Source organism: Giraffa tippelskirchi, chromosome X, assembly GCF_054371585.1.
Source record: "Giraffa tippelskirchi isolate mGirTip1 chromosome X, T2T-mGirTip1v1.2.pri, whole genome shotgun sequence".
In the NCBI taxonomy this organism is placed as follows: Eukaryota; Metazoa; Chordata; class Mammalia; order Artiodactyla; family Giraffidae; genus Giraffa; species Giraffa tippelskirchi.
The window spans coordinates 141424163-141449205 of NC_137289.1; the positions used below are offsets into that span (position 1 = coordinate 141424163).

General features: G+C 42.7%; 1 protein-coding gene across 4 annotated transcripts; it reads right to left on the minus strand.

The window, feature by feature from the left end:
- Positions 1-7311: 7311 nt before the first annotated feature.
- On the minus strand, positions 7312-23593 carry LOC145536253 (carbonic anhydrase 5B, mitochondrial-like). 4 transcript variants are annotated; one of them, XM_081565273.1, is made up of 3 exons: positions 23462-23593; positions 17564-18075; positions 7312-10907 (listed from the first exon to the last, which is right to left on the minus strand). In XM_081565273.1, the coding sequence occupies exons 2-3, from the start codon at positions 17668-17670 to the stop codon at positions 10676-10678; spliced, it is 339 nt and encodes a 112-aa protein (XP_081421399.1). In that variant the 5' UTR covers positions 17671-18075; positions 23462-23593; the 3' UTR covers positions 7312-10675. The 4 variants fall into 4 exon arrangements, with proteins under 4 accessions (XP_081421399.1, XP_081421398.1, XP_081421401.1 ...); XM_081565272.1 differs by lacking the exon at positions 23462-23593 and adding an exon at positions 23178-23273 and having other exon boundaries at positions 17883-18075; XM_081565275.1 differs by lacking the exon at positions 23462-23593 and adding an exon at positions 23178-23264.
- Positions 23594-25043: the final 1450 nt, after the last annotated feature.

Below are 25043 nucleotides of genomic sequence, written 5' to 3' on the forward strand. Positions count from 1 at the left end.
CAACGTTTTCACATACTGAAACTTCACGTTCTTATAAAGTCTCAATCAAATGAGTGAACTGTCTTGAAAATAGAAATGTAAATGAACTGAGAAATCTTAGAGCTAATAATTGTTTTACTTGATCTTAAATGTACACACTCAATAGGAATCAAATATGTGTTTTGGGCGGGAAGATGAAGTAAGTTTCAGGTCCACTCCTTTCACCAGTCTTGTCCATTCTGAAAGACAAGTTGCTCTCCATGTTTGAGTCTCAATTCTTTCTTTCAAAAACAGATGATAATAAAATCTGCATAGCATTGCAGTAGGAATTAGATAAGATGATGTATACAAAGCAGTCTTCTGTGTAATAGACACTAGTTCTTATTGTTTCTGGTATCACATGGCAGATAAAAAGAGACCAGTTAGAAAGTAAGGGCACCAGTATTTATACCAGATGTCCTTGATGCCAAAGCCCAAAGTCTCACTATGCTGCAACGCCCACTAAAATCGTTCCAGCAATTCTGCTGTTTCCCCAGGGCTAATCTACACTGATTAGAGGACAGTTGTAATTTCCCAATCATCAACTCTGTCCTATTTTGAAATCATATTTGTGTGTCCTTTGTTGTTTTTCTGCTGTTCTTGAGCCTTGCTTTTCAACCTTATCTTGTTTGAAGGGAGACAGAAATACTCTTTCTGGTTTTAGCTGCCACTAGTTTATCTTGAGCAAACTCTGTTCCTCAACACCCCCTCGCCACGTGGGCCACTCAACACAAGCAGACCTCCTTTTCTTGTGCTTCACTTTATTGCATGTTTTTTTACAAATTGAGGTTTTATAGGAGTTTTTTACAGATTGAAGTTTTATGGCAGCCCACATCAAGCAAGTCTATCAGCACCATTTTTTCAAGAGCATTTGTTTACTTTGTGTCTCTGTGTCACATTTGGCCATGCTTGCAATGTGTCAGTGATTTTCATCATGATTATATTTGTTATGGTGATCTGTGATCAGTGATCTTCAATGTTACTGTTGGAATTTGGGGTGTGAGCTCCATAGACCATGCTTATATAAGATGGCAAACTTAATGGTGAATATTGTGTGTTCTGACTGCTCCACCAACCAGCTGTTTCCCATCTCTCTCCCTCTCCTCAGGCCTTTCTATTTCCTGAGACAAGAATATTGAAACCAGGCTAATTAATAACCCTACAGTGGCTTCTAAGTATTCAAGTGAAAGAAACAGTCATGTATCTCACTTTAAATCAAAAGCTAGAAATGATTGAGGTTAGTGAGGAAAGCATGTAGAAAGCTGAGACAGGCTGAAAGCTAGGCCTCTTATACCGATCAGTTAGCCAAGTTGTGAATGTGAGGGAAAAGTTCTTGAAGGAAATAAAAAGTGCTAATTCAGTGAATACACAAATGATAAGAAAGTGAAACAGCTTTATTGCTGATATGGAGAAAGTTTCAGTGGTCTGGATAGAATATCAAACCAGCCACAGCATTCCCTTAAACCAAAGCCTAATCAATCCAAGCAAAGCCCTGATTCTAATTTGTGGAGGCTGAGAGAGGTGAGGAGGCTGCAGAAGAAAAGTCTGAAATTAGCAGAGGTTGGTTTATGAGGCTTGAGGACAGAAGCCATATGTGTAACATAAAAGTGCAAAGTGAAGGAGCAAATGCTGATGTAGAAGCTATAGCAAGTTCTCCAGAAGACCTAAGATAATTAATGATGGTGGCTACGCTAAACAACAGATTTTCAGTGTAGATTCAACAGCCTTTTATTGGAACAACATGCCACCTAGGACTTCCATAGCTAGAGAGGAGAAGTCAGTCCCTGCCTTCAAAGTTTCAGAGCACAGACTGACTTTCTTGTTAGTAGCTAATTAAGTGGTGACTCAAAGTTGAAGCCAGTGCTCATTTATCATTCTGAAAATTCCAAGGCCCTTAGAACAAAGCCTGGATAATAGCGCATCTTTTTACAACATGGTTCACTGGATATTTTGTAAGCCCACTCTTGAGGCCTATTGCTCAGGAAAAGATTCCTTTCAAAGTATTACTGCCCATTGACAATGCACCTGGTCACCCAAGAGCTCTGATGGAGATATATAACAAGATTAATCTTGTTCTTATGGCTGCTAACAAAGCATCCATTCTGCAGCCCTGGATCAAGGCGTAATTTAGACTTTCAAGTCGTATTATTTAAGATATACACTTCATCAGGCTATAGCTGCCACAGTGATTGCTCTGGTGGATCTGGGCATAGTCATTCAAAACCTTCTGGGAAGGCGTCACCATTTAGATGCCATTAAGAACATTCATGATTCATAGGAAGAAGTCCAAATATCAACATTCACAGGAGTTTGGAAGAAGTTGCTTCCAATCATCAGGGATAACTTTGAGGGGTTCTTTGCTTAAGTGGAGGAAGCAGCTGCAGATATGGTAGAAAAAGCAAGAGAACTAGAATTAAAAGGTGACAAAGGAGGCTTTGAAGAACTGCCTCACCATTTTTGTGTGTTTGTGGTGGGTGGGTGGAAGAGTGTTTCAGGTGGCCCTAGTGTGTTCAAGGAAATACTTCGAAATGCTGTTTTAGAAGGGCTGGACCCATTGATACTCACAGCACTGTCTTGGTTTCCAATTCTATGCATCCTTCCCAACAAAGACCCTCCAACAATCCATGGTTTTCTGCTATGAGCTAGAGGTACTTATAAGTGAATCACCCACATGCTTTTACTGGTAAATCAACATGTTGATTAATTAAACCCAGTTTCGTAGACTTTGAATATGTTTCTTTCAGGCACCAAGAGGTAAAGGATTTCATTGATCAGTTAATATTGGAGATTAGCGTATATCAGTGGTGCTCAACCAGGGTTGAGTTTGCAGTGGACATTAGAGAAAGTCTGCAGACATTTTTGGTTGTCAGTACTTGGGGCTATTACTGGCATCTAGTGAGTAGAGGCCAGGGATGCTGCTAAACATCCTACAGTGCACAGGACAGCCTCCTATAATGTTACTGATGGTATATTTATTGGGACCACATAAAATTAATGGAAAACAAACAATTTATCAAGAATAACCATTTAAGGAGAAGTGACATCAAAAGCATCTTTATGATGTCTTCCTATTCAATAAAATGGTATGGATTGTATTAGTTCAAGTTTTTTTGTGTGCCTTAGGAATATTTTACAGTTTTTTTGGTTAACATTTTATGTTAAATTCATTGCAAGGTATTTTAGTTTGCATTGTAAGTAGGGTTCTTCTATTATGTCTTCTGTGATTTTATATGTCAAAGGAATTGACTTCTATAAATTAATATGGCACTCCACTAATTTTTTTTGTAATTTCCTTTATATTTTTTGACTAACTTTATTGGCTACTACCAGAATTTAATTCAATTCAATTTAATATTTAGTATGCTAATAATAGTGTCGTTAGTAGATATCCTTTCCACATTAGGCATACTATTTACTTTTGAGCTGATATTAATCTACTTTAGTAGGTTAGGGCTTTCTTTCATTTCTGTTTTATTAAAAAAAAAATAGATGGTGATTTTGTCGAATGTGGTTTTGGAATCTCCAAATACATGTCCAAACTGAGACAAGGTGTTAGCATATTTTAAAAAAAATGTAGAAGCATTACAAGATGTTAAAAAGTGATGTTGAAAGTTTGAGCCCAACCTTGTGTTAAAGGGGCAGACTAGAATTTCTTAATATAGAAATGTAAGAAGAACATACCTGTTCATGATCTACCTCTCATGGGCTGCTTCCAGGTGACAGATTCTGAGAGTGGCGGTTTAGTCAGGGACCCTGAATAGGTCCAGTAATCCAGGCAGGTGAGCATCAGGCAGGAAGAATCAAATAATCCACAAGGGCATCTCTTTGTGGTGAAAACCACTCAGGAACTGGATGATGAGGTGATGGTACCAGGGGAATCTGGGGAACTAGCAGTGGTCCAGAGGAGCTCCAGTTACCTCCGGACACCTTAGGACAGCACCATGCCCATGCTTTGCTCCTGTAATTAACTACATATCTCTCTTTTTAAAGTTTAGATATAATTGACTTTTTTAAAAAAAATTGAGACGTAACTGACACTTGTATAGTCCTCAGTGGGAGGCATTAGGTGGTAGCTGGTGCATAAATAAGAAGGCCTCTCTTTTTCAAGAGAGACTAGTGGAATTCTCATTTCTAAAATGCAATGTAAATTAAGGTGGACAGAGGTATCCACCCTGAAAGATGTGGGCAATTGTTCTGTAAAGCTGGACAAACCAAGTTTCTATCAAACTTTTCTCTGCTCCCTGCCTGTGGGAGGTTAGCTAGACTCCAGAAGGCTGCCCTGAGGGTTTGCACAAGGACTGAGAAGGAGCAGGGGTTGGGGCTGAGAAGGGGACTCGTTATGTTCCTGAGTCCCTGAGTGCTCAGTGGCATGGCAGCCAAAGCAGCTGTCCGTGCCCACCGACAGGATCACTTCTGTCCCCTGCAGAGTGTCCCAGGGCCAGGGGCTCTCTCAACAGAAGCATCATAAATGGCAAGTTGTCTTAAGGGGCGACTTTCAAAGAGAACCTCAGTTACACTGAGGGGAGTTACATTTCCCAATTCAAAATGCCCTGTTGTTGTCTCCATTCAGAGATTGAAATATAAACTATATCTCAAGTGATTTAGAGGGGAAAAAATTACCTTGTGCTTAATTGATGGCAAAATATTCACCAGTTTCTGTAGCTCTTTGTGATGTTTACCTAACTAAAGAACAATGAATGAGAAAATATTACAAACAACTGACATCTCACTCTAGAATTGTAACAGAATGTAAATTAAAATCAGATTGGTGATTACCTAAAAGCAATCCACAGTACTGGAACTGCAATTAAATTGATAATTTATTTATTTTTTTACATTTTATATTGTGTTTATTTTTTTAAACTTTTTATTTTGTATTGGAGTATAGCCAATTAACAATGTTGTGATAGTTTCAGGTGCACATCAAAGGGACTCAGCCATACAATTTAGAATGTTATAGACATCACTGAATGAAAGTAGACAAAACAAATGATCAGGCTGTTTGTTGTTAGGCTGGAACTCATAGTCTGGGAAAAGGAAAAGGTGTCCTTTTACTCCATCAGCTTCCCTCTCTGGGTCTCACTGGTGCTTGGCACACAGGGGCTCTGGAGGTGGAAGCTCTCAGGGCTCTCAGGGCATAGTAAGGCCCAGCTTTCAGTTCAGGCCCCTGAGCCCTGAGAAGCCTTAGTGCAATAACCATGTTTTCCAGTTTCTATATTTTATGCTTTGATAGCTGAGGCCTTGCTAATGCTAGAGGGATCGCCTCTCCCAGAGTTAGTCAGTTGCTAGAGAGAACAACAGGGAGCACACCTTTCATATGCAAACCAGCCAATCAGACCCGGACTACTTCCTTTTTGGGGTTCTTACACTGTAAGTCACTATTCCTTTGCCCTAATAACCCCAGGGCCACATACCAGACAACTAGGGAAAGCCTCTATGCCCAGTTCGGTTCAGTTCAGTCACTCAGTTCTGTCCGACTCTTTGCGACCCCATGAATTGCAGCATGCCAGGCCTCCCTGTCCATCACCAACTCCCGGAGTCCACCCAAACCCATGTCCATCGAGTCAGTGGTCCCATCCAACCATCTCATCCTCTGTCGTCCCCTTCTTCTCCTGCCGTCAATCTTTCCCAGCATCAGGGTCTTTTCCAATGAGTCAGCTCTTCGCATGAGATGGCCAAAGAATTGGAGTTTCAGCTTCAACATCAGTCCTTCCAATGAACACCCAGGACTGATCTCCTTTAGGATGAACTGGTTGGATCTCCTTGCAGTCCAATGGACCCTCAAGAGTCTTCTCCAACACCACAGTTCAAAAGCATCAATTCTTCGGCCCTCAGCTTTCTTCACCATCCAACTCTCACATCCATACATGACTATTGGAAAAACCATAGCCTTGACTAGACGGACCTTTGTTGGCAAAGTAATGTCTCTGCTTTTTAATATGCTGTCTAGATTGGTCATAACTTTCCTTCCAAGGAGTAAGTGTCTTTTAATTTCATGGCTGCAATCACCATCTGCAGTGATTTGGGAGCCCAGAAAAATAAAGTCAGCCACTGTTTCCCCATCTATTTGCCATGAAGTGATGGGACCGGATGCCATGATCTTAGTTTTCTGAATGTTGAGTTTTAAGCCAACTTTTTCACTCTCCTCTTTCACTTTCATCAAGAGGCCCTTTAGTTCTTCTTCACTTTCTGCCATAAGGATGGTGTCATCTGCATATCTGAGGTTATTGATATTTCTCCTGGCAATCTTGATTCCAGCTTGTGCTTCCTCCAGCCCAGCGTTTCTCATGATGTACTCTGCATATAAGTTAAATAAGCAGGGTGACAATATACAGCCTTGACGTACTCCTTTTCCTATTTGGAACCAGTCTGTTGTTCCATGTCCTGTTCTAACTGTTGCTTCCTGACCTGCATACAGATTTCTCAGGAGGCAGGTCAGGTGGTCTGGTATTCCCTTCTCTTTAAGAATTTTCCACAGTTTATTGTGATCCACACAGAGCCTGCTGAAATTATTCAAAGTGGCCAATCCTAAACCTGCTTATGTTGTCTTACCTATCCCTTCCCATGGAAACCACAACAGCAGTTCTCTCCATGTATTCCCTTGCTCTCTCTGCCTCCTGACCACCCCTGGAAATTCCCCATGTGTTCCCACATGGCACGCCATGTCTCTTCTTTTTAGGTATTTGTGAGTATAATAAAATTCTTCCTCCGTGATAGCTATTTCCATGTCTGTGTGTTTTACCATACCTGATTAAAATAAAACCTGGGTACCCTTTAAGCACTCAGCATCCACAGTGGACTAAGGCAGGGAGCTTGCAGGAGGCCTGCACCTGTGGAACCTGTAGGAGCTCAGAGATCCTGTGTAGAGTATGGTCCACAGAGCTCCAATCCAGTTCTCCAGTTGCTGAGTGACCTGGCAGGAAAGCACTTAACTTCACTGAGCTTTACTTTCTTCATGTAAAACATGGAGATGAGGGTCTGCCAGAGAGCCTTCTATGGGAGATAAACGAAGCACTCAGCAACTGTCGAAAATGTTAGTTCCCTTCCTGATAATTTCTCATAGTTGTCTGCCTTTATCTTTTTACTCCATTTAAAATATGTTCTTAACAAATTTCACACTTTAACTGGTATTTATTATTATCCACTTTTAAATTTCACATTTTAACTAGTATTTATTATTATCCACTTTTATCCTTTTATACCAGTGCCTAAAAATAGAAATATAGTGCAAACCACAGAGGTAATTTTAAAGTTTCTAGAAGTCGTACTAAAAAAGTTAAAAAAGAAACAAAACACAGCTGAACTTAATTTTAATGCATACAGCACATGTGAATTTGTATGCTAAATTTTCATCAGAAATACTTGATTTATATATTTTACACTTGAGTTGTATATTTTACACTTGAAAATTGATATAACATACCCAAGCTGTTCCAAACATTTTAGAGTTTTCCAGTAACTGAATTGTCAGTTCCTAAATATAAATGACAGTTGATTAAAATAAAATTTAAAATTCATTTCCTCACTCATAGTAGCCACATTTTAAGTGCTCAACAGCCATACATGACCTGTGGCTACCATATTGGACGGCCTAGTTTTATACCATTTGAAATATATTCTTAACAATCTTTTAACCATTGTTTATTATACCAATGTATTGATCCCCATATTCTTAAAGTAAATAACAATATTCTAATGTTCTATCTTTTCATTCTAGAATGCAACACATCGTTTAAACTTGGTAAGATTTTTTTACCTTTAAAAATATTCCTACCATAGCCAAACCATCTTCTTTCAGTTGCTGCACCCTCAAACCTTTCAAATTGGATTGCATTCTGATGTACCAAGTGCAGCTGAAACACCATTAAACGACTTAGTGCCTGATCATATAGGATCACTCTAAAATAAATTAGTAGCCTTATTCAGCCTACACTATTTAAACATGTTTCCTCACGTGAAATAAAGCCACTGGTAAAAACATGACAATCTGATGCAAAATGAGATAGAAACAAAGAATAGGAAGAAACTTATGCAATTAATTATGCAATTAATGGAGCAGCAATTAATATTACTTTGAATAAAGGATTTATCTGGGGAGAAACATTTTAAAAATTATATAGTAAAATGAGTAAATTTCAGTGAGGGATCAATATTTATTCATTCTCATCTTGATCTACAGGAAATGCTAAAATCCAAAATCCATTTGCATCAAAAGGAGAGAAGATGCTTATCTTGAGAAAAACAGATTCTTCCTCTGGGAATTAGACAGGAGTTGCAGACACATTCCTGAGGTGGGGCTAAGATGGCGGAGGAATAGGACGGGGAGACCACTCTCTCCCCCACAAATTTATTGAAAGAACATCTGAACGCTAAGCAAACTTCACAAAACAGCTTCTGAACGCAGACACATTCCTTTTTTGAGGCATAACCAGTTGAAATGTGTTTCATTTTTAATGTAACATTTAAAATTAAATTAGCAGAAAAGTTGTAAGAAGAAATTTTATTTTCTTACATGCTCCCTATTTTTCCCTACAAATTATTCGTTGTCCATCATTCATGAACTTTCTGGCATTGCCATCCCAGAGCCTCCCAAGTGAGATACCAAAAGATCATGGTTAACTTTGCCTTCTTCTCATTAGAAGAAGACTCCAAGTTCTTTATTTTTATTTTTTGCTTTTATTTTTAAAAGGCTTGTTAAAACTTGTTTTCTCTCCTTTGATTGCCACAGGCTCCCATCATCTCCCATGTAGATCAATCTTGTACTGTTGCCTGGGTTAACCTCAAAAAATAAAGCAACTGACCAATTATTTAGATGATATCATGCTATACCATTCTTGTTTAAAAATAACCAGTGCCTCAGAAGACTGCCTTCCATCTACCCTCTTAATCTTCAGTGATCACTATTCTTCCTGCTTCTCCCCACAGCATACACTCTCATGTTGGCCACATTGGGTTTTGGACACTTTCTTAACATCTGTTTCTGCACATGATTTTCCTTCAGTCTGGAATGCCCTTCTAATCCTCTTGGCAAACGCCTGTCCATCCTTCAATACAGAACACAAATGTCCCCTCCTTAGTGAAATCACCATACACTCCTCTGAACAGTCTATATCACACCCTCCTCTGTGGTCCCACAGCATTTTTAGAAACTCTTTTTCAAATCATATTTGCTGTATAATTCTAATTTACTGTGTGTTTCTCTCACTAGTCTTTGAATTCTGGGAGGCCAAGAATCGAGTTGTTATTCCTAGCACTTAGTGCCATGTCTGGCACATGATTGGCACTTAGTAAATGTTGAATCAAGAAATAAATCAATGAATGACAAAATACATACATGTTGCTGGGTGACCAAAAATATAAAATGTCTTTTTCTTGCCTGACTAGCCTTTTGCTCTGTACAGTTGACCTTTGAATAATGCAGAGGTTAGGGGTGCCAGCCACCTCACAGTTGAAAATTAGCATATTTAATTTTACAGTTGGTTTTCCTAGTCCTTGGTTCCACATCCGTAGATTCAACCAACAATGGATGGTAGGTATTTATTTTTTAAAAAAACCCATGCATAAATCTAAGTAGTATTGCTATTTAATATAAATGTTATTTGTCAAGTCAGTTAACAGAGGATTACCACATATTCAACACACACAGGAAATAAATTTCTAGCAAAGTTTAAACTTCATGCCCTATCTTCTACATCAGTAATACAATCTATACATAGAGATATATGTATTAACAGAAAATACTACTTATTCTAGTAGATGGAAAAATGCATAAAAATGAAAAGAGACACTTATCGTACACTCAAAAAAGTCCAAGGAGGATCCAGCAAGCCTACTTCTGGGTATATACTCAAAAGAATTGAAAACAGCATCTTGAAAAGATATTTGTACACCCATGTTCATAAAAGCATTATTTACAATAGCCAAAAGGCAGCTGCCACAAGTAGATGAAGAGATAAACAAAATGTGGTATATACAGCTGACCCTTAAACATCATGGGTTTGAACTGCACAGGAGGTCCACTTATACATGGATTTTTTTCCCCTTAAGTAAATAGTCCAGTACTACATAATCTGCAGCTGCGTGACTCCGCAGATACAGAGGAACTGCAGATATGGAGGGCTGGATTTAAGGTACACCTGGATTCTCAATTTTGTAGAGGGTTGGCGCACCTGACCTCTGTGTTGTCTAAGGATTAACTGTACATACAATGGAATATTATTTCTCTTTAAAAGGAATGAAATTCTGACACATGTTACAATATGAATGAACCTTGAAACATTATGCTCAATGAAATCATCCACTCATAAAAAGACAAACACTGTATGATTCCACTTAAATGAGGCACCCAATAGTCAAAATTCATAGAAACAGAAGTAAAATGTTCATTGCCAGAGGCTGGAGGGAGGGGAAAAATAAGCAGTTATTATTTAATAGGTACAGAGTTATAAGAATGGATGGTGGTGATGGTCATACAACAGTGTGAATGTAGTTAATACTACTGAACTGTACACTTTAAAAAAAGCTAAGATGGTAAATTTCATGTTATGTGTATTTCACAATGAAAAAAAGAAGTAAGTCCAATGAGTCCCATACCACTGCTACCAAAAGAGTTCCCGGGGCTGTGCCATGTGGCCTGTGCTGACATGAAGCTGTCCCTTTAACTCCAGATGAGACCTCGGGTCTGGCTCTCACCTGATTTATCTGCAGAATCTTCAAATTCCACGAGGAAAGAGTACCCATTATTCCAGACATGGAGGCAGATAGTCGGGTCATAAGAGATGGTGAGCGGTTGTAAGCCAGGATCGTAGACGCTGTCCCTCCACCAGATGTTGATGGGCGACTGGCGCTCACCCGCCGGGGCCAGGTCCACTTCTCCCAGAGGGGGTGCACTAGGAGGAAGCACATCGGGGCTGTCATCGAGAGGCCCACTAGCTGGAATCCTCACTGCGGGGATCATATGGGCCCACGTAGGTGTGGCTTCTGAGTTCACCTCTTATGGGAGCCAGTTGTGAGGATTAGGCAGACATCCTGCAAAGTCTGGCCAGATGTTAGCATTGCTAAGGTCCCTGGAGTTTTGTCTGTCACATGCGTAGCTATGACACTGTAAGTTCAGGTGAACACGCACAGTCTGTCTCACACGGCATCACCGGTGCTGATTTTTCTACCAGAGTCAAGCGCCAGGTCTTTGTGGCAAGTCCCTGATAAATCTCAGAAAATTTCGTATAATAAAGAGAGCTATGCACACGTGATGGACAGACTCCACATGTATAGTTCGGGTTGTCCAGGTCTCTGCCCTTAAGAAGCAGCATGGACGGGCAGAACCAAGACCAACAGGAAAACCAGACAAAATATGAATCGAGATAAATCATGACCAATGTCCCTCTGTACCTCACCCCACCACTGAGACGAGCCTGAGGATTTGAGAAAGTGACAAGGCAGCTGCTGCCCAGTCGAACCCCTCTGTGCATGGCAGGGTCACTGGTACTCCACTTGTCAGAAAAAAAAACAAGCTTGCCTCTGGTTTCCTCTTACACGGGAGATGGTTCTCTTCCTGAGATAGCTGCCCCAAGCGGGATCCTACAAGTGGCCCGCAGTATAGACACGGAGCGTGCCAAGGCAGTTTCTAGACCAGTGGTTCTCACAGGAGGGAGCTATGGGGACCCCAGGGGACATTTGGCAATGTCTGGAGACACTTTCAGTTGTCCAGCTGGAGGAGGGTGCTACTGACATCTAGTGGGTAGAGGCCAGAGATGCAGCTAAACATCCTACATAGTAGCAGGACAGGCTTTCACAAGAATTATATGGCCCCAAATATCAGTAATGCCAAAGTTGAGAAATCTTGGTCTAGAGCCAAAAGCAATAGGCAAACTCAGAGTATTCCCTTTTTTCTGCTCAGCTTTTCACATAAATGTAGATCGTCTCTTCTCTAGAGAGGTCTGAACCCGACGTTTTGGGTTTTCTCCCTCGGTATAAAATAACTTCCGAAGAACAAGAACTTACTTGAGAGGAGAACTTTGTGTTTCAGAAATCTAAAGTGAAAAATGAGGGGAACTGGCACCATATAATCATATTATTATTGGATTGGAATGCAGATTCTTTGCAGGCAGGAGCCATGTCTTCCTCCCCCTTTTTTGTGCCCTGTAGCTCCTAATTTGATAAATGCCCTTTAATCTGAGCATTGATTATCTAAATGCTATTGTTGGGTTAAAAAGCTGTATTTGGTTAGTTTTTAGTTTGGTATTTTAAAGCTTCCAGAAACCCCCAGAACAGCTCTGATTCAGTCTTAAAGCTGACCGCCAGCAGAGACCTGACAACATTTCCCCTCTGAGATGCCCAGAGGGAGGCTGAGGCTTTGAGCATTCACACCCTTCAAAACCAGCTGGTGAGGGTCTGTCTCCCATGGAGACTACGGAAGACAGAAATGATGAGCAGATCCCTAAGACGATGCCGTTTCACCTTTAATCAGCCCCCACTTTGTTCAGGAAATGCCTAGAATCTACTCCTTGGGATTCCCTGGTGGCTCAGACGGTAAAGCGTCTGCCCGCAATGCGGGAGACCCAGGTTCGATCCCCGGGTCGGGAAGATCCCCTGGAGAAGGAAATGGCAACCCACTCCAGTACTCTTGCCTAGAAAATTCCATGGATGGAGGAGTCTGGTGGGCTACAGTCCATGGGGTCGCAAAGAGTCAGACTGAGCGACTTCACTTTCACTTTCACCCACACAAACAGCAGCCTGAGGAAACCAGGCCTGTTCCTTCAGTGGCTCTTTTATGGTCATAACACTCCTATCAACTCACGCCCTTCAGTTCACAAGTTTAGCTTCCAGGCTTTCTCCCACTCACCTTCTCCTTTAGGAACCCAGACCATCCCCCCACAACTATCAGGGAACCCTTGGTCACTGTCCTCTTAGTGAAGCCAGCTTTTGCCCAAGGCTTGTTTTGCTCAAGATAAATTCACATTTTTGTTCTCTTCTCTCTTCCTGCATTCTAACAAAGTACAAGTTAAAATGATTTCTTGGTAGTTGCTCAGACTTTCTCTCCAAGTAGGAAGGTGATTATATGCTCTAATGGAGCCTGTGTTTCCAGCTTCTTCTGTGGGGAAAATGAAATAAACAGAGCTAGTGATTCTGTCAACCAAGGTTTAAGGGGTGACACCACACTGTCATTAGGAAGATTTTACTAATGTAATATGCTAAGAGCATAGCATATGCTATGATTACATAGTGAAGATGTGCTTGCCTTTAGTCCTTATGTACCTGACTGGTCCTGGCTTTGGTTTACTTTGTGCTTGTATCACCTTCAGCTCCTGCCTCTAAGGTGTCCGTCTTTCAGCGTCATGCCTGCCTTAGCCCCTTAACTCCTACTCCTCCTCAGAAATCAATTTGCCCTCATTCAGTTCAAGTTTGGCTCCTATTTTTGGCTTCTCACCTCTTCAGCAAGTGCCACTTCTGTACCTCTCTGATTATCCTCTTAAACAATCCCCTTATTAATCATTGCATTCTGATCTTTTCCTTCAAAACGTTTATTACACAGGTATGATAATTATATGCATGTACGCATACTTATCTGCTGCCCCTCTAGTTCCTCCCTAGCTGGCTTTCAGTCACTGCTTGTGAACTGAATGTACAAAATAAAGATCATTCTGGGAAGGGTTTGAGAGGATAACAGGCAGGAAGGCTAGGGGCCCCCAAACGGAGGAAATAGGCTGCAAGTGTCAGACATTTTTTTCTCTCTTAAGCAGCAGGAGGAAACAAACTACAAGAGTCAGATTTATATGAAATTAAAAGGTGGGTTCCTTTAAAATTCTGTGTTGCCCTGACAACACCTGGTTCCACCAGAACTTAACTTTTCTCAAACCTTGAGCTAATCCATTTTCTTATGGAAATGTTTTTCTTAAGCTATGTTAATGAACTATGTATTTACCTTAGACTCCGTCTTTCTTATGCTTAAGACTCAACCGACTGGACAAACCAGTATGTTTTACTCATGCAAATGTTCTCTTAAGCTGTGTTAATGAGACTATGTATTTGCTTGGAAACCTGCCTTTCTTCAAGATTCCAGTCAGTCGTTTTAGGGCCCGGGATGACTCACCTTGTACCAATGTTATCTCAAAATGCATGTGGGTGAGTGGCCTGATGCCACTCTCTGAGTTTTGAGACATTTCCTTTCTCTAATTAGCAGCCTGCTAGTAAGTATATAACTTCCTGCTAAAGACTAGCAGCGGGGCACTCTTTCTGTCCCCTTCTGATGTCTACGTCAGAAGCTTTCTCTATCTCTTTTATACATTAATAAAACTTTATTACACAAAAGCTCTGAGCGGCCAAGCCTTGTCACTGGCCCCGGATTAAATTCCTCTCCTCTGGAGGCCAAGAATCCTGGTGTCTTTCAAGGCTCAGCAACAACCTTTCAGGTTCATTCCTGTATTCCCTTTATTTCCTTTTACTCTGCTGAGCACATTGTTTTTTCCTTAAGGATCTTTGAGGCTTATCTCTTCTTTGCCCAGCCCATGACCACCAGCCTAGTTTAGGCCCCTGTACCATACAGTTTTCCTCGAGGAAAAGTCCTTTTGCTCACTTTTCCTCCTCTCTTACTACCCTGTTTTGCCATCCATCAATTTTCCTAAATTACCACCTTCATCATGTTGTTCCCATGTTAAAGACTATGTGAAGTTCAAACTTCTGTGTCCAGGCACCAAGGTTTTCATATTAGGAACCCACCATGCCCATCTAATTTTATTTCTTATCCTCCCCAAACTCTGGTCTTGCCACGCTATTCCAGAACCTTGCCAGGTTACTCCCCTTGGTCAGTCAGTGAAATGTGCTGAAAATGTAGGGTATAGGATACCCCACTGGGCTTTGAAGACTTATTCATGTAAACTACCTCACTAATAATTTTTATATTGATTACATGTTACAGTGATAATATTTTGGATATACTGAGTTAAAGTATATTATGCACATGCGTGCATGCTCAGTTGTGTCTCTTTGCGACACCATTGACTGAAGCCCACCATACTCCTCTGTCCATGGAATTTTCCAGGCAAGAATACTGGAATGGGTTGCCATTTCCTACCCCAGAGGGTTCTTTCCTGGGACCAAACCTGCATCTCTTGTGGCTCCTACATTGGCAGGCAGATTCTTTACCACTGTGCCACCTCAGAATTTGACCTGTTTCTTTATCCCTCACTTAAGTGTGACTATTAAATCAGAAGAGTACATGTGGCTTGCATTATATATCTTTTGGACATTACTGCTCTATACCATCATTAACCTTTTCTCCTGTGCCTTGCCCTGTACTGTCTTTTTTCTTGAGATGTGCTGTTTACTCATCAAATTGAACACCATCCTAGCGGGCCTAGGGCTACTGCAGTGAGAGGATACATAGGGACCCTCCATGTGACTTTGTTGAGGATGGTCACAGAATCACACACTGCCTTGTTAGAGCATCAGGGCTGTAAGAGGCACTTTGATGCTGAGCCCAGGTAACCACAGCATCACATGCAGTTACCACCACAGCAGACTAAGGCCCACGTTTCCTGGTGGTCAGTTTAGGGCTATTTGCTAGTGCACTGTAGCTGCAGATACCCCCGAGGCTGTTAATTAAATCCAAAAGGTTCTTAATGCATCCATTGTTTCTCAAGATGATTTGAAAGTTAATGGAAAACAATATAATCTGAGTATCCCGGCCCATATTATCAGGGGAATGATGGAATTCTTTGTGAAGACACTACAAAACAAGCTTTTCAATACTGTTGTTCGCAAAACTTATTTCCCAATGGTCTAAGATCTCATACCTAAATGTTTTTTATGAGACAAAAAATTAGGCTAAATTTCACTTGATGATACATGAAATGTAATTGATTTTATTTTCATTTTGGGTAATTGTTCTCTTTATCATATTACCAGTCCGCAGGGCTAGGACTGTCAACATTTTCTGTCTGTAACTTGAGATCACAGCAAATAGCAGTTTGAGTTGACACCAGTGATTGCCTGGAGATGATGGGGAATGAAGGTAGAGCACAGGGCACAGGCCCTAGTGAAATGCTGCTTCTCAATTTGCCACACCCTCCTCCTCCAGTCAGTCCTTGCTGTGCTCCCCAGATCCTAAAAATGGTCAGACATCTGAGGGAGGTGCTGAGCATATGACATGATGATGACGGTGATGACGTAACAACTGTGGTACTAGAGGTAGCTGCCAACACCAAGTTCTCACTGTGTGGGAGGCGCTAGCTAAGGACTTTGAACATTAACTAACCCCTAGTGGTCTTGGGTCACAAGTGTATTGGGCCTTCTTCTGGGGTACTGAGCTTCCAGAATCAATGAGTATTGTCTTCCTAACCAAATGATGAGGGACCAGGATATCCAAAAGGACATGCTCAGTGACCCAGGGCAGCAAAGACCAATATTCTCCTGGGTGAAACAAGGAGGGATAGTGTAATATGTGAAAACCACAATCAAACAGTGAGTCTCACCTGTTTCTTCTAGTAAGTAACAAACAAGGACATTTCATCTGATGTGGGAGATTAACCAAAAGAAGTCCCCCTGGGACTTCCCTGGTGGTCCGGTAGCTAAGATCCTGCATTTCCAATTTCCAACTAGATCCCACATGCTGCTCAAAAAGGATCCAATGTGTTGCAACCAAAGATTCTGAGTGCTGCAACTAAAACCCAAATAAACAAATAAATATAAAAAATGGTTATTAAAAAACAGAATCCCCCACCTACCTAAGCCACTACTTTTGGGGTTTTGTCAGCAGTAAAAGGAGCAAACTATCCTAAAGACATGAGCATACTGGATTTACTTTCATCACTGTGTAAATAAAAAAAGGTCAATACTTTCTGTAAATATAAACAAACAAGAAAATAAGGAAAGCCCTCACAATTACACAAAATTTAATAACTAGATAAATATGACTACTTTTTTCCATTTTTAGCCTTAGACTGCAAAGTACCAGTGTTAAGAAGAAGCCATTCTGGGGAAGATGTGGGCTTGCTGGTAGGAAGCCATACCCAGCAACCAGAAATTTATTATGACTCAGGCCAGTTCAGTTTAATGAGAACACAGTGATGGAAGAAACAAAATAAACTTACAATAAAAATATATTTATGAAGCACTTTCAAGGCAATGGATTTAGCTAGATTGGCATTGTTTTGTTCATAAATTCCTTCTTCAATGTGCAAATAAGGTCAGAGAGAGTAAACCCAAGGAAGAAAAGTTGAGAAACCTACAATCTGGAAGGAAACCAACACTGGAAAACTGTGTGAATTCACTGTGAATGGTGGAAAATATAGAAAATAACTATTTGGCAGATACGCTTAACCAGTGCATTAAACTCATGTCTCCACCATCACACACATTATCCTCTCCTATCATCCCAGGGGTTCTGTGCCAGTGTTACTTTGCCTCCAGGGGACATTTAGGGAGGTCTTGAGACAGTTAGGGATGCCATGCAACATCTGTAGTGCACAGTCCAGCCCCAACAGCACGGAATGAGCCACCCCCATGGCAGCAGTGCCGTGGAGTCAAGGAAGACCATCTGCCACCTCACCTGATCTGCGGGGTCACAGCAGAACACACATGGGCCAGTTGGTCAGCTACAAGCAACTCTTCTGCGATTTCTAATGAGGGATGGAACGTTCCAGAGTACATCATCATGATGTGTACCTCAGACTTAAGTCAGCTGTAGCTCAATCAAGTTAGGGGAAAAACTTCCCATATTTTAACAAACAGAGAAATATGGGGTATTCTCCTCAAGGCATCTAATCCCAGTCTGGAATGCCACTGACATCAGAGCTGCATACACACAACACACATGACTCTTAGGAAACAACCAGGCTTCTGCTCTGTCCAGGCAGCTGTGTATTCACAGACTTGGTTCCAGGATTTGCAAGTGCAGGTGTAGAGGCTGCAAGGCCTTGCAGGTGTGGACCTTGGAATCTGGAACCTTCTCCAGAGTCTTGCATGGAGAGGCTTGAAGAATGACCCTCAGGTGACTCATCATCACCATCTTTAGCTTAAAATCTTGATCAGCTCCCCAGTAGCTTGCAGGAACCTAATAACCTAGAGGCAGAAGGACAGAGGAGGCAAAGCCATAAACAATGGAGGTCCAAGCCATAAACAACAGAGGTGCCAATCATGTGGAAAACATCATTCAGATTGTTTGTATGGGGAAGGGGGAGGTAAATATGGCAGGAATGGAGTAAACCTGGAGGAGGGTGGTAGGAGATGAGGTCCAGAGGTAGTGGATGCCGTATCAAGGAGACTTCTAGGCCATTGTAAAGTTCTTTCTCAGGGTGTTGGGAGCCGTTCTGGAACTACTGCCAGATGACAAAGTCACGGCACCACTCGAGAAGAAACTGCAAAGCGGTTTCTCGCCTGGATCGGAACCTTCCCTCCTTCCTGTTTCTATGCTTTTGTTGTAGCTAACTCTGTTTCATTCTTTGATGGCTGGAGTTGTAGGGGCTTCCATGATGAGGTCATGAGAGTCCAGGAAAAAGAAAAATGATCCCTTGCTCCAGAGAAACACTTCAAAAATGATTAAACCTACTGAGGCCCCTGACTGGTGGGTCTGTAACATTCAGCCAGGGAATAAGGCCATGATCATTTGGAAAACAAGCCCTAAGCCTATTGTGACCTGGCCTCATGAGGAGATTGTTATTGATGACTGGAAAACTTGGGTCATGTATCAGGGAAAATTACAGAAACTAAGCCAATTGCCTTTTCCCCTCAGAAACTAAGCATAAACGGAAAAGAAATATATGAATTGTATTGTAAATGGTTTCTAGGTAAACTGCAAAAGACTTGTCCCTGCCAGAAATAGTCTTGTATTATGTCGGTAGATGGTAAACAAACCACCACTGACAATGGCTGTACTATGAGAAACTTTTGCCCTTAGACACCGCTATAGTACTTATTCACTGAAGCAAGACGCTGTGCTTGCTGTAGTAGCAGGCTGTACAGAAAAAGTAGATGGAATAATATGATTCATAGACTATGTTTTAGTAGAATAAAAATAGGTTTCACGGTAAACATGTAACCATAATGTGACAAACGACTAGGAAAAAACTTTTAACGCATCTTAGAATCAGGGGATGTTGATCTGAATGGAAAAATATTGTAAGAATCATTATGTAGAAGAACATGTGCTATATAAATAGAGACTAAAGCAATGAAGATTTTTGTCCTTGGACCAATGGTCCTTGGGCCGTCAAAAACTGTCTCCTTTCTTTTCCTTTTGCTGATGCCGTTCATCCCTTGGGGACCCCTGGACCAGCTGGAGCGGGACTCCGGCATCAGGGTTTCTTAGCTTAGGCATTGTTGACATTTTTGACCAGATAAGTCTGTTGTAAAGAACTGGTCTTTGCACTGTAGCATATTTAGAAGCATCCTTTGTCTCTACCTACTAGATACCAGTGGTACCCTCCATCCAACTGTGACAACCCAAGATACCCTCAGGCACTGCAGATGTCCCCTGGAGAACAGAAGTCACCTCTGAATGGGAACTACTACTCTCTGCAAAATGGGAACACAATGAGGTTTTTGAAGTAGAGCAGGAATTTAATCTGATATACATTTTAAAAATATCATTCAGGGTGCCCTATTGGAAAATGACCAGAATGGAAGAAAGAAGCAGGGACCCCATTCAGGATAATCCAGGGGCTGCAACTAAGGATGTTGCAGTGGATGTGGTGGGAAGTGGCTGGGCATTGGCTGTATCTTGGGGACACAGCCTGAAGGATGTGAAAGAAAGCAGTCAAGAAAGACTGGCAGATTCTTGGCCTAAACAACTGCAAGGATGGAGTTGCCATGAACTGAGAGGGAAGGCTGTGTGTGGAAAAGGTTTTGGGTGGGAAATCCATAGATCAGATTTGGGTATGTGGAGTTTGAAATGAAATTCCAATAATTCAAATGAGAGAATATGGTAGAATAGTCTACCTCATGGTAGAACAAGGATGAATCCCTGAACAGAGAAACAGAACCTGGCACAGGAGCAGGTGAGGGAAAGATGGTGCTCTTATTGCTAATCCTACTGGATTTGAGGTGCTGGGGCGGGGGCAGACAAGAGCAGACAAGAGGAAAGGTCTAGGGAGAGCTGGCAGTGCAGCGCTGGTGGTCAGGAGAGGTTGTGAGGCTAGAGAGAGAAGGAAAATCCCCTCCCTTAGGGGTAACAAGTGTCATTTTGTTGTCTTTTTGTTTAATCACTAAGTCGTGTCTGACTCTTGTGACCCCATGGACTGTAGCTCGCCAGGCTCCTATGCCCGTGGATTTCCCAGGCAAGAATACTGGAATGAGTTGCCATTTCCTTCTCCATGGTATCTTCCTGAGCTAGGGATGGAACCCACGTCTCCTGAATTGCAGGCGGATTTGTTACAACTGAGCCACTAGGGAAGCCCAACAGGTGCCTAGAGACTAACAAAATGGAGTGATTAGGGAGGCAAGAGAGCAGGAACAGTCAAAGGTAATCAAGGAAGGAACAGAGCACGGAAGGTCAGGGGCCAGGAGGGTTCCTGCTGCTGCTACTGCTGCTAAGTCGCTTCAGTCTTGTCTGACTCTGTGCGACCCCATAGACGGCAGCCCACCAGGCACCGCCGTCCCTGGGATTCTCCAGGCAAGAATACTGGAGTGGGTTGCCATTTCCTTCTCCAGCGCATGAAAGGGAAAAGGGAAAGTAAAGTCGCTCAGTCGTGTCCGACTCTTAGCGACCCCATGGACTGTGGCCTACCAGGCTCCTCCGTCCATGGGATTTTCCAGGCAAGAGTACTGGAGTGGGGTGCCATTGCCTTCTCCGAGGAGGGTTCCAGGGAAACCCTAATAGAAAATTTAGCTAATGCTAAGGCGTCCCTGGTGGCTCAGACAGTAAAGAATCAGCCTGCAATGTGGGAGACCTGGGTTCGATCCCTGGGTTGGGAAGATCCCCTGGAGGAGGGAATGGCAACCCACTCCAGTATTCTTGCCTGGAGAATCCCCAAGGACAGAAGAGCCTGGTGGGCTGCAGTCCATGGTGTCGTAATTAGTTGGACACAACTGAGTGACTAAGCACAGCACAGGCTACAATACCTGTAACAGCACAAGAGATTATTTCTGTCAAGATATATGCTTCAGAAAGATCCTTATCAGAAAAATATTTATGAATTTGCACCTAGAGTATAAACTCCAAAATTTAGCATTAAAAGTAAACTAATACTCATTATTAAGTAGGCCACGGCTGAATCCTGGAATGTATAAATGTACAGTATTCTCAAGCTGTATTTTGTTACACAGGGACAGGAAAGATGTGCCTATGATGTGGATGGACCCCAGGGAAGGTAAGCTTTCTGTGCTACATCCCCTTTGCTATCATTGATTATTTATATATATGTTCTTAGATTTTACTTACACCTTCCTTATCTGCTGTTTTGCAGACAGAAATCCATGAATGAAAATAGATTCCAAAAGCCTTTTAAAATAACTTGTAGATTATTTATTAGCTCTCGAACTCTGCCTGATTAAGCCATTTGTACGTTGCAAAACAGAAAAAAATAACCCACCTAAAGGTTATAATTACTTTGAAAACAAATTTCTTGATTCTTATCAAATGGACTGTTCACTTTTTGCCTTCTGATTTAGAAAGGAAGATAGTCTTTTCCAATTCTCTGAAATCATAATTGTATGTTTCCTTATCTTGACTGAGAAAGCCTCTCACTCACTTCTTTCAGCATATGATCCCAATATGGGGTTATCAAAGGTTAAGTTTATAATTGTTTGGTACACTGCAACTAATTGCTCCAGTGGAATTTCCCTCTTTCTATCAGATTTCCTCAATATTCATATTTAGTCAAAAGGAACTCAATTCTCATTGTACTCCAAGTATAAGTGGTGGCAGCCTCTGGCCTGGCTTCAGGAACACTCAGGGCAGATGTGCAAAAGCCCAGCAATGGTGCTCTTGCTTCTTTCGGCCTTTAGGTGAATTTTAGACCTGGTATTGAGTTTAAATTTCTGAGTAAAGTAGGAAAGCCTTATAAAGTTGAAAGGTTTTCATTTCCAAAATACTCAGGAACAGTGTAGCTCTTTATTAGGGCCCAGAAGGGAGACTAAGGGCGGAGGGGGAAAGCAGGAGATGAATGGACTTCGGTAAGCTGTGGACTTCAATGCAGGCTGAGAATAGAGACCGTTCTGAGGGATGTACAGGGGCAGCTTATGGGTAGGGTGAAAGCTTTCACCAGATTCCCGAGTTCTCTCCATATTCCATCAATAATTTTAAACAGTACAGTGGAGATGACCAGATTGTCAGCAAAGGAAAAAGGCGAAGCAGAAAGCAATGTGGTTTACATTGGCTGACAGAGAATGAATCCTACTGAACATAATGTGAACACATCTTTGTTATCTCCCCATGTTTTTCAAGCTTTTCAGCAAAACTAAACAAGAGGAAATTACATTAATAACAAGGACTTTCCAGCATCCTCAGAGCAGTAGCTTTTACTTTATTTTTTGGCCTCCCTGTACGTTAGTTCCCAGACTAGGGATCGAGCCCGTGCCCCCTGCAATGGAAACTCGGAGTTTTAACCACTGGACCACAAGATAAGTCTGAGAGCAGCAGCTCTTAACTCATGCCACAGAGAATCACAGCCACCAACAACATCTGTATTTGCTAGATTCTTCCTCTCTAGCTCCAGGACTGGACACAAAAGGAAAGCAATAGAAGAACTGAGAAGTAGAGAAGGCTTAGATATGGCCACAAGACATAGCTGCTGATCCTTTGCTCTGGGGGTGGTTGTGAATCCGTCCATAGCCCTTGGCATAGTCAGGAAGAAGATCAACAATGCAGATGTGACTGAATCCCAGTTTGCTGGGACTCGATCTCTGAAACTGCAACCCCCTCACTTCCCAAACTCTCTGGGACACCTGTTCTACTTTTAAATGCACAAAACTCTTAAGTGGGGGGTGTAGTTTTCTGGCGACTCTCAGAGCGGAGGAACAGGAATAGAGGAGGGAAGGAGTGAGTTCCTGCTTCTTCTCCCTCCATCCTACAGAGGAGCCCCGCCGGGACTGCCCATCTCTAGAGGGGCCAACAGCTGTCGCGGGTCCGGAGCCCACTGCAGCGCATGGTAATGTGTACAAGAGGATCCCTGCTCTCTCTGCTAGGTAACGCTCCCCTGCGCCCACGCGCCACTTAACCGCCCGACCTTAGCCGAAGACTTCCCAGAACGGAAACCCCTCTGTTTGCCACCGGGGTGCGAGGGTCATGCGTGCGGCCATCTTGTCTACGCCCCCTTTCGCCTAGATACGCCCCTCACGCCGCAACACGTCATTTCGCTTATCTCACGTCACGGCCCCGCGCGCTCCGCCCACGTCCCGACGAAGCCTGAAGTCCTCCCCTGGCACTCCCCACCCCCGGCCACACTCCCCTGGTCGGAGCCCGAAACTCTTCTCCGCCCAGCCCTCCACCTGCTCTTCGCCCTGACTATACCTCTGCTGCCATCGCTCCAGGCTTCCAGCCGCGGTAACGAGCCTGCGCGGTAAGTTGGTCCCGCCTCTGGCCTCCGCCTGGACCCACCCTTCCTTGTAGCTGGCCCATCTTTGTCGCACTCCTTAGAGCGTCAAAGCCACGACCCCACGGACCATCCACGGTCACGTTCATGTTACGTCCTTACGCTGCGCCTACACCAGGGCACGCTTTTCTGTTACGTCACTTGCGTCTCGTACGCCACTTCACCATCGACAATGATCCGAATCCTTTCATGCTTCGGGTCATGCTTGTTGAGCTGACACCACGCCACTCCCTTTGTGCTTATGTCTGTGCCTCCACTCTGATGGTTTATCTGCCCTCTGCCTGAGCTCACACCTCGCAGTCTCGACCAACTCTGTCTTGCGCTTATGAGCCACTATGCCACGCTCTTCACGTGCCGATTGAGTCCAACATTTTCCGGTCACGCCTCTGTGCTACTCCTAGGCCGCTCCCCTCCAGACGTGGCCGTCGCTGACGCTCCTTCCAGGCCCGTCCCTCAGGTCCTTGTCGCACCGCATGATCCCGAGATCTTTGTTGATCAGACTAACTCCGCGCACGCGTTTCCCTGTATTCCGTCGGGGCCACTTCCTGGATTCCCAGGACATCCACTTGTGGTTACACTCTTGGCAGATCCACGCCCCCTGCTCTCCCCTTCTTGGCCGAGCCTGGTCTTAAGAAGCCTCAGGGAAATGGGCGGAGCTTACGAATTTCTGGAGGAAATCATCCACGTCTCAGAGCTAGATGTTGGCTGCTTTCATAGGGTGAAACGAACTTGCAGGTTTCTGCTTCTCGCCTAAAAATAGGTTTGCTTCATATTTCTCCCGGTTCCAAACACCACAACTCCAAGAGCAGAAACCGCGTAGGAAAGGTAACTGAGGACCAACTGAAACTATGTTCCTACCAGCTCACCCACCGAGTTTAAAGAGCGGGCTGCATGGATTAAGCACACTCCTCTGCTTCCTAATGTCTCCTTCGACGACTTTTTAAGGTACCTAGTGCCCTCCTGCTGTGTAAGGCCTGTGAAGATAACACCACACTTAGATTTCTGCTTGTGGACACCTTCTTGGAGAATAATCGTCTTTACTGTCTCGATTTACAATTCTGGGTCCACAGAGAAAAGAGTGAAGAGGTTATTACCAGCTTTTTTTTTTTTTCTTCTTGTCCAGAAATCTTTGAATGGGCACTCCTAGGGGAAGGGCACTTTCCATTAGCCGTTCAGTTATTCATGCACTGAAATCATATTTATGGAGTACTCTGTTCCAGTGCCAAGAGAGACTTCAAGGAGCTTATAGCCTGAGGTTTCCCAGCTTGGGTTTGGATGGGATAAGAATTGAAGAGAAAATTAGCTAAGATGTGGTAAGGGGTTGGTTATAGGTGGGAAAGGACTTGGTACATGCCTCTCTTTTTAAAATTGAGGTTTAATTGACATATTACAATATATTGGTTTCAGGGGTACACATAATGATTCAGTATTGATAAAATTGTGAAATGATCACCACAGTAAATCTAATAAACATCCACACATAGTTACACATTTTTTCTT